The 19,875-nt window shown below is 35.9% G+C and overlaps 1 protein-coding gene across 2 annotated transcripts in view; it reads right to left on the bottom strand.

The window, feature by feature from the left end:
- MAN1A1 (mannosidase alpha class 1A member 1) overlaps window positions 1-19,875 on the bottom strand; it is a 203,980-nt gene that overhangs the window by 116,663 nt on the left and 67,442 nt on the right. For both annotated transcript variants that reach the window (XM_062186690.1, XM_062186691.1), the window contains exon 5: window positions 16,133-16,213. In XM_062186690.1, the coding sequence (XP_062042674.1) occupies window positions 16,133-16,213 (81 nt within the window). The remainder of the gene's footprint in view (window positions 1-16,132; window positions 16,214-19,875) is intronic.

The following is a 19,875-nucleotide window of genomic DNA, read 5'->3' on the forward strand; positions in this document are numbered from 1 at the left end:
ATAGTCCCCAGTCCTAAAAGAAAAAACTATCAACCTGGAATACTGTACAAAGTAAAGTGCTCATTTATAAATCAAGGTGAAATAAAGACCTATCAAGAAAAACAAAAATTAAAAGAACTTGTCACCATTTGGCCAGCCTCACAAATGATACTAAAGGATGTACTACACACAGAAACAGAGAACGATAGTCAGCCTCATGAAATAATGTGAAGTTTGAAAATCTCCTGGTAAGAGGAGATCAAAAACAAAAAATAGGAATTTTTATGGAAAATTTTGTCATAACTTCTCAATAATAACTTTGAATGTAAATGGACTAAATCTTCTAATTAAAAGATACACAGACTGGCAGAAGGGATGAAAAAGCAAAACTCATCTGTATGCTGCCTATAAGAAACACACCTCACCAACAAAGATATACACAGACTAAGAGTGAAAAGATGGACAAAGATTCCATGAAATGGAAATTGAAATGAGCAGGAGCAGCTATCCTCATATCAGACAAGATAGACTTTATGACAAAAACTGTTAAGAGACAAAGAAGGTTACTATGTAATTATTAATGAAACAATTCAACAGAAAGTTTTAACTATTGTCAATATATATGCACCCAGTACCAGGGCAACCACTTATTTAAAACAAATATTAATGGGTCTAAGGAAGAAATATGCTGCAATACAATAATAATGGGAGACATCACAAAAAGTCAACAAAGAACCAATAGAGCTAATCTAAACTGCTGACCAAATGGATCTAATTGATATCTGCAGATCATTTCACCCCACAGGTACAGAATACATATTCTTTTCATCAGCGCATGGATCAAGAGCCAATTGATTTAAATTTAGGAAATTGTTTATATTCAGAAATAGTCCTCTAATGCATTTACCTATGTGTTTTCTACAAGTGTAATCCTATTACAAATGTAGTTTTAGATCCTGCTTTACTTATAACAATACTTGTCCACATAATTTAATAAATCAACAAACAAACTTTACTGGTTGCCCAATATTCCATGACATTAGCATCCCATGATCAGCTCCTCTGTTCCCTTACTGCTGGATTATTGAGATGTTTTATTATTGGGTATATACAGAGATTATATTCATTATCTGTTTTAGGCATAATACAACTACATTTTACACTTGATCTTAGCCAAAAGGCCGAGAAGCGATAGTACAATTATATTTTAAGGTTATTCTCTTTGGATAGAATCCCAAATAGAGAAAAACTCATCCACATAAATATCTCAATTAAGGATCTGCTTATATATTCATACATAGTACTTAATAATTTTTTAGAATAATTTTATCAAATTACATTCCCATGAGCAATATTTGGGGGTGAATATTTCAACCTACTTTCAGAAAACTTGGTATCAATATGGTTTTTAATCTTTGCTTATTTCATAGGAACAAAGACAGGGAAAGAACAACATGTTTGTATTTTCACTTGGGTTTTTATAAAGTGAGTGAGTGATGATTCTGTATCTTTTGGCTTTTGGAAGCATCCATTGAATGAATGAATAACAGTAATGACAAATGCAGAATTGGTGAAATTGGTAGTACTTGAAATAGAAGCACTTCCCATTTATCTGAGTACTGATTAAACTTCCTTATTTGAAGAACCTGAAATTCCATAATAGATGGACCCCCTCAGAAAAACTCTTGGTGGATAAGGGGTCATTAGGTCTCTTCTTAGTTTAATTTAGGGTCACTGGTTTTGAGTTTTCTCTTTTGAGAACAATTAATATAATTAAAGATTCATACCATAAAATGTTGGTTCACTATAAATCTTTAATAACCATGATGAGTAAATACTTTAATAATTTTTGCAGTTACTTTCTTGAAATTTGATAAACCTGAGCTGTCTCTCGTTATTTTTCCTAAGTGAATAAAATATGAAAACTACGTAGGCAACTGGACTCCAAATATTTATTCACAGTCTGGTGAAATTTGTTAAAGTATTGTCAACATAAGGTAGATCATGTATTTCTAAATGTGTTTGGAATTCTCTAATTGCATAAAAGCACACCAATTGTATTGGTAAGCCTTCACAATCTGTCTTTTGATAAAGCCAAAATGTTCTAGTTTCATTTGACATGACAAGGTAATACCTTATCCCTTCATATTTCTTTATCAGAAAATTGACTCAAAAGTTAAAAATAGTTTTTTCTAAATTGTATACATCTACATAATTCAGTGCTCTCAATTACTGTCTTCAATATGTCTAACTTCTAGAGAAAAAGCAATGTATATTTAATCATCACAGTGTCAGACCAAAATGTAGATAAAAATATTACCAACATTTTGAATTTTTGTGAAAGTAATTCAATGTAAGAGAGATTAGAGCTGAACTAAAGATGGAAATTTTACATATGTTGCAAAGTTTTTGTTACATGCACTTACTAGATAATAGAAATCATTTCACCCTACTGATGAAGGGGAGGGGGAAATGAAGAATGAAAATATGGAGAAGAAGAATGAGAATGTGCTCAACTTAATTAACAGTGTGGGAAAATATAAAAAAGGTTTTTTTTCTGTGTTTTGAAAAAGCCAAGTACACTGAATAAATAATTCCCAATGCAATTTAACAAAATTTGTTGTTTATTCACAAGGGTTATAAATGTATCATGGTTTAGTTTTCATAACTTAAGTCTCCTTCATAGCTCAGGAAATGGAAGGTCTAATGGGTCACAGAAGATTTCTTCTAGTTCATCTTATGAGGTTTAGATGCTGAACTAATAAGAAAGTAAATAAGAAAAAACAAAAAACAAAAAACAAATGTGGTAATGACCATAGTAACACTGGCTTTGGGGTAACAACATGTTGGCAGAGACATGAATTTTGGGGCAGACACAGGAGGGTATCCCATTTATGCCACTTCCTATGTGGCTAAAGAATTAGCTTCTCAGAGCTTAGTGTACCTACAATATGGAGGTTATATAACTTCGTAACTTCCCATTCTTATACTGCATACCTGGCAAACAATAAGTTCTCAAAAAAATGGTCATACCACACATTATTACTATCATCTCTTCATCTCAAGTGAGAGAAATCAACCACAAGCTCAGAACTCTTCAGTTCTTCCATTTAGAATGTCAGTTTCTTTACATCGTCAATGGTTGGCTCCAATTTGACCAAAGTAGCCTGTATCATCTCCCCACCACACCCCTCATCACTCTTTATCACATGTCTTTACTGTATTTTTTTCCACACTACTTATTGATGTCAATAAATAACATTATCTTATGAAATTCTTTCACATTTTCCTGCACTAACATGTAAATTTCAGGAAAGCAAGGACTTTGTCTAATTTTTTCACTGCTGAATCCTATAGAAACCATAATACTGTCCAGCACACAACAGATGCTCAGTTCATATTTGCTGAATAAAGTAGTGAGTCATAAGGGACTAAATATAATAACTGGAAAGGCTGAGCACATGTAGGAGAAAGTCTACTATTACTAACTCTTCAGGATGAAACTCCAGGTTAGTATTATTACACATTCAGTTACAAAGATCAGGTCACAGAAATGCTGGAGTTGTGTGAACTGACAGTTAAACTTAAATTTTATAATATAGTGTATTTTCTACCTGGGTAGAGGAAGTATATGAATAAAAACTAAATAAGTCATTATTTAAAAATAATAATATTGAGTTAGATTTAAGAATTGAAAAACTGAAGTTAACAGTGATTTATAAATTACACCAATTGTACCCATTATTACATTAAGAACTTGGTTAGAATCACATCAAACAAGTAAATAGATCAACCAAAACCAAGGTGAAAAATCTCTTCTGCTTATGTGTTCTTGCCCTAGCCTTCTAATGGTAAGAATGAAAAAGACAAAAGTTTACAATAAAAAGCTGTAAAAAAAAATCCTATGCTCTATAATTATCCCATTGTAACTGTTGGATTTCCTCATTTTGCAGGACCCTAGAACCTCTATCTGAACTGCCTCAGAGGAACAACATACTTCAAATTAAAAATTAATTCTTAAGTTAAAAAGCAAGCATTGTCCTCAAGGCTTAAGTTTATTTAATATTATATAAATGATTTTTCAGTTAAATATAACATTGAGACTGTCCACTTTCTTTTTTTTATTTTATTTTATCTTTATTTTTTTGACAGGCAGAGTGGACAGTGAGAGAGAGAGACAGAAAGGCCTTCCCTTGCCGTTGGTTCACCCACCAATGGCCGCCATGGCCGGCGCGCTGCGGCCGGCGCACCACGCTGATCCGAAGGCAGGAGCCAGGTGCTTCTCCTGGTCTCCCATGGGGTGCAGGGCCCAAGCACTTGGGCCATCCTCCACTGCACTCCCTGGCCACAGCAGAGAGCTGGCCTGGAAGAGGGGCAACCAGGACAGAATCCAGCGCCCCGACTGGGACTAGAACCCGGTGTGCCGGCGCCGCAAGGCAGAGGATTAGCCTGTTGAGCCACGGCACCGGCAGAGACTGTTTACTTTCAAATATAGAGTTAATGGCGAAAAAGTTCATGGAAAATGTGTAGTATGAAAAAACTATCCATGGATTTCAAAATAAACTCATCAAATAAACTAATCTTTTAATTCCATTTTCCATGATCTCTCTTGGAAAAACATTTCATAATGGGGCAGAAATGGACAAAGTTACTAAAATGGTTAGCATGAAGACATGTAAATTAACTATTTTCTAAAATGTTTTAGAGAACTTCAAAATTTACATAAACAATAACATGATAAAGGTTTGCAAATGAAATATTTAAAGGACTTACTTTAGAAAGCTACTAATTCAGGGCTGGTATCGTGGCATGGCAGGTGAAGCCACTGCCTGTGATGCCCGCACCCCATATGGACACTTGTTCGAGCCCAGTAGCTCCACTTTTGATCCAGCTCCCTGCTGTTGTGCTGGGAATGCAGCAGAAGATGGCCCAAATCCTTGGGCTCCTGCACCCACATGGGAGATCCAGAAGAAGCTCCTGGTTTCTGGATTCGGCCTGGCCCAGCCCCAGTTAGTGAAGCTATTTGGGGAGTGAACCAGCAGATGGAAGATCTCCGTGTCTCTCTTTATCTCTCTCTAACTTTGCTTTTCAAATAAATAAGTAAATCTTAAAAAAAATACACTCTAGAAAGAAAGCTACTAATTCCAAATCATAATTTTTTTCATTCAAACCATAAAGATTTTAAACTAAGCATTTCTTTGGTAGATCAAAAGATAGTTTCATATATTAGGTAAGTTTTAACTTTAAAAGAAACCCAAAGCAAATTCACATCACCAAGACCAAATTTACTATATGTATCCATGTAGACAAATTCTACCAGTTAGTTTCAAAGAAACAGTTCTGCATTGGTATAGCTACATTAAATCCAACTAATTAGCTGATATGCATTTTGTTTATACTTTCAACTGCATTCATATGTACTAACTTGTTAAGGCTTCAGAGTCTGGAATGTATGCCCAACAATCGTGTATTTAAATTCCTTCTGTGTTAATACTTTTCTCTGCTTTTTGTTTTAGCAGCCACTTTTGCTCAGTATGTATTTTCATACATTTATGAATTTTATATAAACAGTATTTATATCTTAGCAATTTCAAAACTAAGTTCATCAATGCCTGCTGGATTTTTCTTAAGAAAAAAATTTATATTACATTTTTTTCTTTTTTTTATTTCTTCTAAAGTTTATTTTTCTTTCTTTTTTTCACCTTTTATTTAATAAATATAAATTTCCAAAATACAACTTTTGAATTACAGTGGCTTTTCCCCCTATAACCTCCCTCCCACCCACAACCATCCCATCACCCACTCCCTCTCCCATCCCATTCACATCAAGAATCATTTTCAATTATCTTTATATACAGAAGATCAATCTAGTATATACTAAGTAAAGATTTCAACAGACTGCACCCACACAGACACACAAAGTATAGAGTACTGTTTGAGTAGTAGTTTTGCATAGTACAACACATTAAGGACAGAGATCCTACATGGGGAGTAGGTGCAATTAAAATATACTGCAGAGGGGCCAGCACTGTGGCATAGTGGGTAAAGCCGCTGCCTACAGTGCAGTCATCCCAAATGGGCGCCGGCTGCTCCACTTCTGAGCCAGCTCTCTGCTCTGGCCTGGGAAAGCAGTGGAAAATGGTTCAAGTTCTTGTGCCCCTGCACCCATGTGGGAGAACCAGAAGAAGCTCTTGGCTCCTGGCTTTAGATCGGTGCTGCTCCAGCCGTTGCTGCCATTTGGGGGAGTGAACCAGCGAACAGAAGATTCTCCCTCTCTGCCTCTGCCTCTCTGTAACTCTGCCTTTCAAATACATGAATGAATCTTTTTAAAAAATATACTGCATAGTCATCCCTGCAGATAGACTGTGGCAAAACCCCCCTCCAGTCACTTAGTCTTATATGCTGTCCTAGATTATGACATTTAAAAATGCTCCACTGAAAAATAAAAAAACCTCCTCTGATTCATACATCATTTATAGCTCTAATTCCAGAGCTTCCTGCCACTACCAAATTACTGCTACCCTTACTCTTCTACTTAAACTAAACTTGAGGTTATTTAGTCCATTTACTCTCTAATCACCACTCACTCCCTTTTCCTTATTACGCTGTCCTTTTTCTATTTACACTCCCTAATGTCAAAAAACCTTGCCTAAATGCCTTAAAATCCATGCCTTTTAATTTTTTAAATTTTTATTTATTTTTAAAAAAGATTTTATTTATTTGAGAGGCAGAGTTACAGAGAGAAAGGTCTTCCATCCACTTGTTCACTTCCCAAATGGCACAAAGGCCAGAGCTGGGCCATTCCAAAGCCAGGAGCCAGGAGCCAGGAGCTTCTTCCAGATCTCCCAAGCGAATGCAGTTGTCCAAACACGTTGGCCATCTTCCACTGCTCTCTCAGGTGCATCAGCAGGGAGCTGGATCAGAAGAAGAACAGCCTGGACTGGAACCAGAGCTCATATGGGATACCAGCACTGTAGGTGGAGACTTAGCCTACTATGCCACAGCACCGACCCTTCTGTGCTTTTTTAAATGTCTGTGTCAGCTGGCTGCCAAAAACTCAACTAAAACTAACTCACTGTCTTCTTCATACTTGTAGCTGAAGAGCTGAGCCCAGCTGTTAAAAGGCAGCATAAATTCATGGTCACCACTTAAGATACCTTCCAGAAACTGCCATGTTTCTTTAGTCAACTCTTCCTGAATGACAATTTTTAACTACACACTCATCTCAAATGTCTGTCTTCTTCCCGAATCTCAGCAAATATCCTTGCCTTGTATGCCTTCATGCAACTAAGAAGGACCATGGGATAGATTTGATGGCAAAGATAGGAGATAATTACTATCGCATTATTGATACTTTCTCCCCAACTTTCTCATACTGCAATGTAAGAAAGGCCATCTGTCCCCCAAATCCCGGTCTCCTCTACCCGCTTACAGATCTAAACTAATCCTCCTTCATTCCCATTGTCTCCTCTTGAGTCAGAAACAACCAGGATTCTACCTTTACTCCTCTACCAAAAGTACCTTCCATACTGTCATCTGGCACTTCCATACTGATATGGTCTTTATGCAACTTGTCCTAGGACCAATATTTGACACACTAGAGTATTTCATTTTATAAAATCTTATTTTTTGTGGCTTCTGTTATATCACTGTCTCCTAGTTTTCTTCCTATTTCTCTGACACCCCTTCCCCGTTCTCAATCTCCTTTTCTAGTTTCTGCTTCTCACCAATGCCTACGTGTCAAGGCCCTCTAGTCTCATCAGCCTGCAGTGCCCTGGGCAACCCCATTCCTGTATGTTTCTTCAGTTCTCATTTAGTTATTGATGACTCATGAGTTCAGGCTTATAGCTGATGTGGTTCTTCTGGGCTTGGGATCCCTACTAGCTTATTGCTACTCAGCATCCTGGAGCCAGACTGCCCAAGTTAGAAGCCCAGCTCTGTACTCTGCAGGTCGTTGGGAAAATTATTTACTTCTGATTCTTCTCAGTAAAATGCACATAAAAACAACATCTGCTCCAACTTTACAGGGCTGTGAAGTTGAGATTTGCATTAGTATTTGTCACTGGGATTGTGTTTCTCCTGTTCATTGTTGTTTCTGAGGCACAGAAATGCACTGCTTCAAAGCAGGTTCTCAGTGAACACCTGCTGATTACCTAATGAATGAGCTTACCAGATGGTAATTATCACAATTCTGAGGCATTTCTGCCTCCCAGATTAAATTTTAAACTCCTCATATAGTGACCTCATGACACACCTCTAAAAGGTATTCCAATTTCAAGGGAAAATACTTAAGAACACCCCTGGACAAAACCACATTCTTTTTTTTTTTGAGATTTAAAACAAGGCTTATTAGAGTCAAAGACGTCCAGCCAGAGGGGCTTCCACAGGAGGGAAAAACCCGAAGAGGCTGGTGGTTCTGGGATTTTTAAGCACAATTTTGGGGGAAGAAAAAAATTTCAGATGACATTCAGTTACAAGGTGGGGATAAAACTCATCAAAAGACCTGATTTGTGAAACTACTTCTGCTGGAAATAGGCACAAATCTAGTATCAGAAATCCATGTCAATATGATTCATTTGATTTGAAGCACTGGTTTCAACAGTTACTATGAATTATAAAATGATTCAAAACAAATCAAAATGTAAATCTATCACCTCATCTTTTTTCAGTAGGCTTTTGTAAAACAGCAGTGACTCATGAGGGGGAACACTTAACCCACAGAGAAAGTGGCAGAAGGAAAAGCACCAGGTCCTCAGAGTCTGGCCACCACAGCAGGGGGCTGCCACAGAGCAGTGACTAGCCCCCACTCCAGACAAATGCAGTGAGGGTGACAGAACTCTTCACTCAGCTTTACTGTGTGAAACTGGGAGGGCCACGGGAGAAGCCTACAGAGTAGAGGATGTTTCTTGCAGAGCTTTCTATCAGGTGCTAGAGGAATAAACTTTTATTTGAAAATTTAGTGAAGGTGTGTATTCCTATCCAAAATCAGTTATCTTCATATTTCTTACTAAAGTATGGGAGGCTTATTCAGCAGGCTCACTGTCTCCTGTTTGGGACCCTTGACAAGGAACCTGTCTTTTCACTGATTCTTACCTTTTGCTGCTGTTAGCAGGATAGTTACGTAGTATAACCCAATCACTAGCCATTGTGGCAGTTCACCACATTATCCAGGCACAGGGTGTTAACATTGCACCTTCTCCTTAACCCTTCAAAGTATAGGGGTCATGTGACTTGCTCCAGCCAATGAGATAAGAACAGAAGTAATGTATATCTTTTCAGAGATGTCAAGTTCTCTTTTGCTGATCCTTCCTCTCACTCATGGCAACTGAAAATGAGCCAGATGGCTGGGCTGCTGTTCTCAGTCTGGGCTCACAAGGGAGGAATGATGAGAAGCAGAACTCTCACAGAGCAGACTGATTCAATGCACTCAAATTCTGAGGTTGTTACTGAATCATAACTTCAGAAAGTTTGTGGAAAAATACAATTAAAAGGCTTATTTTGGTGCAAAAATTATAATCCATGCACAGTTTTATCATAATATGCATTTTCCATCAAATTATTTGAAAACTACTTGCATATATGATTTCAAAAAAAATTTTATGCACTCAAATCAACTTATATTTTATTTCTATTTTCCATTCACTTTTTTGGAAGTACCTTGTTATTCTCACTGATCTAAATTTGTAGTTTGGTACGATGTATGAGAACTGTGCTAAACCAAAAAGGATGAAAATATTTCTTTAAAGAATTTTCTTAATCTTCTTTTCCTTTAGTTGTTAATCACTCACTTAGAAATCAGATCCAAGGCTAGGCCAGCTTCTATTATTTATACATTAGTATACAGTTGAAGAATTGGAGCTGGTAGCAAATAGAAATGCCTTCATGAGTTTCTGAGACAACAGTCTTACAGTTGATAAAACTTCTAGGGTTTTGAAAACAATTATAAATAAGGGGAGAGGTTTAAACATCGGGAGGCACATATAATAAACCTAAGTTAGGAAGAAGATTCGATATTACATTTCACTCCAGGATAAAAAGAGGTATTCATTTATTTTGAAAAAAATGTATGTCTTTTAGGATCAATTTTGTATACTGATATATTCCTTTTAGAGACAAAATTAAATTTATAAATCAAAAAATATTCAAAGTATGACTGTGGTAACTCATCAACCATAGTTATAAATAAGGAAAATTAATATGCTTTACTAAACCTTTTTAATGAAAATGCTAACTAATCAGTATATCATATTCCTTTCTTTTCATAAAATTTCAATAATTAATGCCAAATAATAAATTAATAATTAAAGTATGCATAAGGATCAATCTAAATGTCTATGAAATCAGAAGGCCAAGCACATTAGTACAAAACATAAACAATCAATATCATTTGACAAATGAGTAAAGCTGTTTGTTTCTAAGAAATTAGCATAAATGTTTCACTAAATGGTTTACTAAGTTTTAGATGAACAGTTTTCTCAAATTAAAGAAAATATTCTGTAGAATTTGTTTTATACTTACTTTTAATAATTTCCCAGCTAGTTTTATAATTTCAAAAAATGCCATGACAATGTCAATTATATTTAAAAGGTCCCTAAAAAAAATGACCTGCTATATCTGGTAATGACTTAATTTAGATATGATTTCTATATCACTGATTTTTCAAAACTTTCCCTTTGAGAGAACCAGCCTGCATAGAAAAGACAAAGAGAAAGATGCTTTTCTGGCATTGGAGAGCTGGAGGTGGGACTGGGGTAGGGACAAAGGGGGTTTACACTAGGGCTAGAGATCATGGACGTTTTTACTCATCTTATGCTAGATTCTCTTTCTCCCATGTCGAATCCCAAGACTTCCAGGTCAGTTGCTTATCTGTGTTATCAATGTACAGATACTACTTTGAAAGTCATTGTGAAAATTTTCTGTTGTGGTTTTAACAAGAAGGTCACAGATAACCTAATGAAAGTATAGTCAACCAACATTTACTAAATGCTTTTTACTGCCAGGCATACAGTGCTCATCAAGGAGATACAGAGGCTGTGGGAGTTTAATCTGATTTTTGAGCTGTAGAAATTAACTGGGGAAAGGCAGTGAGATGCTAAGACAAGTCACAGACCCATAAATAGTGCTATAACAGCAGCACAGAGAATGCAGGAAAGGGCAGGCTCAACGCCCAGAGGACGGTGGGCAGTGTTGGGGGCGGGGATGGCCCATGGAGGAGCAATCTAAGATGTAGAGGTAGAACAAGCAGTGTGACAGCCATTCTAGGTAAGATGTGGATATAAAAAGCACATCGACATGTTTTGGGGGTTTTATTGGTGGTAGGGTCCTATCACAGTTAAATGGGAAGATGCGTGATGAAGGTGATGGATGAAACCATGAAAGACAGGCTGAGGCCATATTATTTAGTCTTTGTAGGACAATCAAGAAAGAACATAGGTCCCAGGGAAGGTTTGCAAGAAGATTGTGTGATGTGATTCTATGTTGTCCTCGTGCCAAAGTGGGGATCTGACTGAAGAGGGAAGATGTGGGAAGCATGTTGATTAATTTTGGGTTCCAGGAATTAGTCTGTGTTTGTCATGTTGAAGATTTACACTAGCGGAATGCATCATTTGAAGTTTAAATACTCTGGTAATTCTAAATGTAGTTTCTTCATTTACAAAATAAAGTACCTTTTCAAATCAGGTATAGTTTTTTCAGGTATTTAATTAAATGATCAGTTTCTACAAAGATTTTCTATTTCCTTTGACATCCATAATATTCACATAGTAGACTCATAGCTGACATTTGGCTCTCAGAAATCTCTCCCCACTCTTCTCACAGGGCCTTATTTCAGGAATTATATATTTCCATATACCCAGCCTTCATGGGGTACTGATTTCAAACCCTGTGGAAGACTTCTATTGGATCCTTTCTTCTATTTCCCCTGTGGCTGCATATAACTGAAATTTTGCCAGTCTTTCTCCAGAGATTTTGTGTCAGGCAGAGTAAGACATAGGTAGAAGAAATTGTTGACTAATTCTAGGATGTCCCAGGGTGATAATCAAGCTACTGACATCCCCTATGTCTACTGAGACTTGTTTCTGGTTGTTCCTGAGCCACTCTTTCCTCTTAAATGCTGCTCAATAGAGCTACTGGCTTCTGTTATAAAACAAATAATATTACATAGGATACTCTTAATGCTCTTCCCTATGTGTATTATCATCTCTTACAACGTCTTAAGTTTATTTTACTTATTTATGTTTTGTATTAGTCAATGTCCAGTATGCTTTTTCTTTGGTTATTCTTATTCTACTTAGAATGGCAATTTCCAAAATTTGCTCTGGGAAGACAAAAATTCTAACTTGGTGTAAATAGATGTTACTTAAAAAACAAAACAAAACAAAACAAAAACCAGAATAGGTTATAGTTAAGTAGGAAACACAAGGATAAATAAAAATGAAATTAGTTTCTTTTTCTGGGCATTGTGAATTTCCAAAAAAGAATATAGGATGTAGCTCTTCCCAAGCTTATTTTTAGCACCTATGCAGATACAGATTTATCCTGCCATATCAAAGGAGACGGGTGGTGTTATAGATGTTGCTATATTTACTGTCCCCCATAAGGACTTCAGTTCTCCTGTGCTTACTATGGAGCAATGCCATCTTTTAAATTTATTAATATTGATCATCTCAGTTTAGTATTAATCTTGTCTCCTATGTGTTTGTAACTACTGGTTTCTTATATAGACTTTGAAAAATGTTGAAGGTTGCTTGTTTTTTGTGGTACTACAAATATTTTAACTGAGCAAGGATAGGATGTGTTACATTCTTAATATCCGCTTGTAATCCAAGTTTACTACAGCTAGTGAGTGTTTCACTGTTCTTTTGCTAGGTTAGAGTTCCACTGGTACTCTGGTTATTGTGGCAATCAAGCAGTTCTACATGTAGCTTTCCTGAAGCACGTAATACAAATCAGCACTGTTTCTCTCTTGCTTTTATGCAATACACACTTAAAAGTTTCATCAATATGAGTTCATATACTTCTTTTTTAAAGAAGATTGATTTATTTATCTGAAAGGCAGAGAGAGAGACAGAGAATATTTTATCCACTAGTTCACTCTCTAAATCCCTGCAACAAGCAGGGCTGGGCCAAGCTGAATCCGGGAGCCAGGAACTCCATCTAGGTCTCCCATGTGGGTGGCTGAGACCCAAGGAGTTGGTCATCATTTGCTGCCTCCAAGGTACCAAAAGAGTAAAGTGGATTGAAGTGAGAGTGGCTGGGATTTGAAACAGGCACTTTGAGATGGGATGCAAGCATTCTAAGTGGAGGCTTAACTAACCCCTGTGTCACAACACCCACTCCACATACTTCTAATGGTGATTCACAAAATGTTCTCAAAATACTCCTAAACCTTGGTGGTGACATCAGAATGTCAAATTATGGTGGTCTGGTAGTCCCTTTAAGAAGATGAATTTTCCTAGACTACATTAGTAAATCCTTTGACCTACATAGAAGTGTGTGGCATTGGACTTTACCAATTATCTGAAACCAACTTATAAAATTTGTAATTTGGGCATGCTAGTGTTCCTTCTTTAAGTGATTGATCATTTTTTTCATCTTGATATGGGGACAAACAGCTCACTCATAGACCCTAGGCAAAATAATGTCTCTTGACCATAAGCCTGGCAGACAATTATCCTGAGTGCCTTGGTCAAACGAAAGGCAACTGTCAGTGGCAAGGTAAACTAGAAGACCAAAATAGGATATTAACTTAAAACAATCAGTACTTATCAATTCTCACCTGGCAACTCCACTTTAGAGAATCAATATGTATTGAATGATTCTATTATTCAAAATATGGAAATATTAAAGATAACAAAATTGTTTAAAATTTAGGTAATGCTCAAGAAAACATCTGCTAAGAAGATGAAGCTTTATGAAATAAAATTAAAATGTATTATATAGACACATAAAAAAGCATATAAGAATGAAAATAACCTTTTATCATAAAAATTAAAATAGGGCCAGTGCCACGGCTCACTTGGCTAATCCTCCGCCTGTGGCGCTGGCACCCTGGGTTCTAGTCCCAGTTGGGGCACTGCATTCTGTCCCAGTTGCTCCTCTTCCAGTCCAGCTCTCTGCTGTGGCCCGGGAGGGCAGTGGAGGATGGCCCAAGTGCTTGGGGCCTGCACTTGCATGGGAGACCAGGAGGAAGCACCTGGCTCCTGGCTTTGGATCGGCGCATGCACCGGCCGTAGTGGCCATTTGGGGGTGAACCAACGGAAGGAAGACCTTTCTCTCAGTCTCTCTCTCTCTCACTGTCTAACTCTGTCAAAAATAAATAAATAAATAAATAAAATTAAAAATTTAGAAGGTCTAGGCTGAGACCTTCTAACAACGGCTGCATGGTGAAAAGGCCAGAGGAAACATACTAAAAGAATAGTTATTTGCCATGGAAAAGTTCTTTGTTTTTCCTTATTTATTAAAATTAGCTAAATATAAATTTTTTAAAAATGTTAATAAGGTCTTAGGCAAATTATATTTACAGACAGTCTATAATACTTATGTGTTATATAATTATATGAATATATATCAAAAACCAAACATATATAAACACATGGGTATGTACATAGATTTAAAATATTGTATATTGGTTTCTCTTCAGATTGTATAAATTTTTCGCCTTTTACTAAAATACTGTTAGTGAATGAAAAACTACTCAAATGAAATATAATGCATATTTAGGAGAGATGGATTTTTGCTTCTCTTGTATGCTCTGTTATCTTAATTAAACCCAGACACAGAAGGATACAGTACTGATTCTCTCCAAACTGTCCCATCGAGAAAGTTAAAACCAATTTACTATGTTAAAACCAATGAAAACATTCAGACATTGGTTATTCAAAGACAAGTACTCCAAAAACAGAAACATGTGAACTATAATAACACTAGTTAATTTTAAGTATGACTTTTAAAAAATGTGGATCCCTTGGCTTAATGTTTAAAACATTCTAAAGCAATTGGACAAATGAAGTGATTTGGGACTGGGAAAAGAGAGGAAGAGGCATAACATACCAGAGGGTCTCATTACCCTGGCTAGGAAGGTGACTGAATTCATGATGATAGAATGTAACTCTTAGGATAGAAACAGAGGAATAGAGAAGCCATGTATATACTTTAAAAAGATCTACTAAGAAACAAAAATCTAGAGAGAAAGAAAATATAAGATTCAGAGGATTGTTTTGCTATGGTTAGAAAAGTACTTGAGGGACAGGAACAATGGCAAGGAACTTTTCTCATTAAATATTTATTTATTACTCTGCTTAAATCTGTTTGAAGGAGCACAGAAACACATGAAATACTACCCTGGGTAAGAGCCACTTTTCCCCCAGCTAGAATGCTGAGGCTAACACAAATCTGATTGTCATGCAATTGAAATACGTGACTGTTTTTCCTTGATGTCAGCTTTTAATACTGTCCACATTAAAAGTGAGGTCCATTCCAACAACTCCCAGTGGATGCTTAACGTTATTCATAAAGTTGTCTAAAACCTTTCAGGAAAATAGCACTCATGTGCTTTATGAACATAATACAAAAATGCTTTCTTAATCTATCAATAAAAGGCAGCTAAGTTAAAAATTCCTGTTTTGTTCTAAACAGCAGATAATTAATTAAGCCTAGACCTTGGAAGGTCACCAAAGTACTTTATACTGGACTACAGGATTATTCACTGGGAATCTGAGTGTCTCACTCACCCCTCAACTTCCTAAACACTGTAGGTTTTATATTTTCTTTGCTATGTATTCTTCATTTTAACAAGATTTCATTAAGCTAATATTACACCAACGTTAAAAGAATTTTAAGAGAAAAATTCATCCCTAACCCTGCCACTTGACTAAATCTCTTTAACTTGTCCATAGGTATATGTAACTTGTAGCTGTAATCACAACACACATAATAACAAAATCATTGCCTAACGTTTCCCAATAATACTTCTGCCAAACTTCCCCCATCTTGTTCTTTTATCATATATTATAAATTCAATGTAAACCATAACTTCATTAAAATACAACAGTAAAATGAATTTCTCCTAAATATATATCAGAAAGGGATATTTCACAAAAATTATAATAGAAGACACTTCATATTTCACATTTATATATACTTTCCATCTTACCTCTTCTCCAGACAAATAGTAGGCTGAGAGTAATCCACCAACAAAGCGTATATTTACTTCAAAGACGGAAATTTCAGCATTCTATGGACACAAAATAGAGGAGATTCAAACATGATAGAACACAATCCAGATGGTTATCATCATCATGATAAACCGCAATACACACTGACATTTTGTTCAAATATCAAATCCTTGCCCAGAGAGATTTACAAACTGGGGGAGGGGGAAGCCCAACTTTTAAGGGTATAAAAATGTATTTAAGTAGATAAAAACACATTTGACCCTTAAGATCAAAATTATAAAAATATTCATAAAATAAAGTTCTTTTCTTGTTCTAGTTGAAAGCAGATACAAGACTTGGTATGCTCTATTTGTGCAGTTGCAGTAAGGCTGGGGCTTTTTTTTTTTTCTAGTCTACATTCTCCCTTTATTTATTCATTAGTCTTTTTTTTTTTTTTTCTTCCTGGAAGGGCAGCCATGCAGATTACAGTGTGGCTGATACTTCAACATGAGTCAAGCAAAACTTTCATATCATGTTAAGGTAGCATCATAGACAGAAAGAAAACAGGATCTGAAATTGGGGCACTTGGCCCCTAGTGCTGCTCCCACCTTCTGGCTGTGGCTTTGGATGGCCACACTTCATTGACAGGACATTTTATTTGTGCATAAAGAAAATGATAATAATGATGCATGCTCTACCTTGCCAAAAGTCTTCTTATTTATATCAGAACTAGCTTGCTTTTATTATTTACAATGTGCCAGATGCTGTGCTAATCTCTTTACATGGATTTTGCCTTTAAATTCTGATATCACCCTATGAATCAATTCCTATTCTTATGCTGATTTTATAGATGGAGAAACTGAGACTCATGGTGGTTAATGTAACTTTCTGAATGTCAGATAATTCAGTAGTAGAATCAGGATTTGAAATTGAGAATTCAGATTCCTTGTTTAGGGATGTGCTACATTTACTCTTATAATATCACATGTGATATTGCACCAAATCTGTCTACTTTTTAAGAATTACTTCACACACACACACAGGAATATTATTCACCTATAAAAATAATAAAATTCTATCATTTGCTGCAAAATGGTTGGGACTGGAAGACATCATGTTTAGTGAAATAAGTCAGGCATAGAAAGACAAATGATGCATGTTCTCCTTGAAATGTGTGAACTAAAATTAAAAACAAAACAGAAAAGAAATGCCTGTGTGTATCAGTTTTATTGAAAATGCAATGTTTTGTCAAACTGTTCTGAATCTTTGTGAAACAAATTGATAGGAATTATATTTTACTAATTTTTGGACTATTTAAAAATTTTTGTGGGTCAAGTTGAACATCTTTTCATTTTACTATTGTTTATAGCCCTTCCCTATTTTGTAGCTGGACTGTGGTCTTTTTTATTTTTTACTGGTTGAACTCTACTTAAGGGAACCATTGAGCCTTTGAGTATAATATGAATCAAAAACACATTATCTCAAAAAAAGTAAATAAAATATGAAGTTGAAAAATATATGATACAAAACTTCAAAAACTGTAAAAGGGAATCCAACAAAATCTCTCTCTCATGCATTTAAAAAAATCACTTGAAAGGCACAGTGACAGAGAGGGAGAGACAGAGAGATCGTCCATCTGCTGGTTCATTCCCCAAATGGTCATAATATTCATAGATGGGCTAGGCTGAAACAAGGAGTCCAAAATTCTACCTGGGTCTCCTGCATGGGTGGCAAGGCATAAGCACTAGGGCCATCTTGCACTGCCTTCCCAGGTACATTAGCAGGAAGGTGGATTGGAAGCGGAGCAGCTGGGATTTAAACCAGTGGCTCTGATATGGGAAGCCAGAGTAGCAAGCAAGGGTTTAATCTGCCGTGCCACAATGCTGGCCCCACAAATCTCTTTATTAACGGCGACATAATTGTGACACATAATTTGTAACTATTGTCAATACTTTTATTATTTTGTAATACTTAATGCTAAGTGGATCTGTCTTCATTCTGTATAATTTAGCATAGTTAGCCTACAATAGATATAAGATACACTTCAAGTTTAGTTAGCTTCTTTTAATGCTTGTTGAGCTTACTCAGTAATTGTTAACAATCATCTTACCTAACATCAAGCCATTAACTGATAATCATGAGAGATAACAGCAAATTGTAACATTTAGAGTCAGTCCCTGGGAGACAAACTTAGTCTAAATTATCATTTCCTTTACCAAACATTTATTCAGTAACAACAGTAAGTTCCAGGCCATATCCTGGATGCTAGAGACACAGCAATGAAGGCATTCAAACTCACTGAGTCTACATTTAGGGAGACAAAATATTTCCAGAGCAAAAAAGGAGCTATATATACATATATATAATACATATATTCATTTTATTACCTCTCTAGAAAGGTATGAGGAAATAACAAACCTAACTAATTGCTTAAGTTCAAAATAAATTCTGCAAAAAAGATTACAAAAACAGGAGAGAGAATTACTAGTTTAAAATTAGGCAAAAGCATCATAAAATTAGACTGGTGAGTTTAATTGTATTTCATAATTTGTAACATGGACCTAATATACTTTAATTAAAAGCACTATGTATATTATAATTTATCTTTAAGGCCTGTCACTCTGAAGGAATATGATATAAATACTGGTAAAAGCTTTAATAATCTATATATCATCGATGAGGGAATGGGAAGAGAATCCATTAATTTAGCTTGTTCACACAACTATTACTTCTTATGTCTAAGAGTAATGTCTAACAATAAAATCTAATGAGTTTAAACCCTCAAATCATATTCATCTCAATTTCTGCTTGTGTTTTTCAGTTTTTAAACCTTAGAGTAGTTCTTTATATTTCCGCCTATTGATGCCCAGTAAAATGATTTTATATTATATTATTCTGGTTATGTGTTTATTTCATATGCATTCCCCCCTCCTCCTTGGGAAATCCTGAATCAGGACCTTCATAGAGACATCTGATAGGAATTATTCAAGGTAGAAGACTGAGCAATATCAAATCCAACCCAAAATATATCTTCAGCTAGACATCAATCACTTATTGGATGTAGTTATTGATCCCCCAATAAATAGTATATTAGATTCTAAATTCTATTTATCTTGTTCTGTAAGATATTGAGAAATGACCTTGCAAGGTGCTATGCTCAAGGTCAGCTGTTATGACTCTTGAATTTCATGGATGGAACAGTCTGGTGAGTTTGCCCAACTACCAAACATTCCTTGTAGTGAATGTATGCAATCCCCAGTGATTGCTGTGTCCTTGTTTTGACAAATTCTTCTCAGGAATGTCACTTCTTCATCAGTAGTTCTCAAAAGTCACCATCTTCATCTTCCTCTGTATAAGAAACTAGACTTACATTTGAATTCCACCCTATAATTCTTTCTCCTTCCTTTTTTCAAATTTAAAATTTAGAAACTTATTTCAGAGCTTTTTCAATATTCTATGTTTGCTATATTTTAAGCCCAGAAGTTTAAAATTTAGACACTTTAGGTCACACTTTACAGACCTTTAGATGACAAGGACTAAGAAGACAAAAATATTTCTACCATAACAGATTGGTTGCGTATCGTGGGACAACAGGCCATAAAAATACTGGCATGGAGCCAGAAAGACCTGGGATTGAAGGTTAGTCTGGAAGCTACTTGAGAACGAGAACTCAGGTAACTCACTTTTCCTCTCAGTCCCTTGGTTTCATCATTTGATAACAAATACAATCCCTCCCTTACAA

The sequence above is a fragment of the Lepus europaeus genome, chromosome 3, assembly GCF_033115175.1.
Source record: "Lepus europaeus isolate LE1 chromosome 3, mLepTim1.pri, whole genome shotgun sequence".
In the NCBI taxonomy this organism is placed as follows: Eukaryota; Metazoa; Chordata; class Mammalia; order Lagomorpha; family Leporidae; genus Lepus; species Lepus europaeus.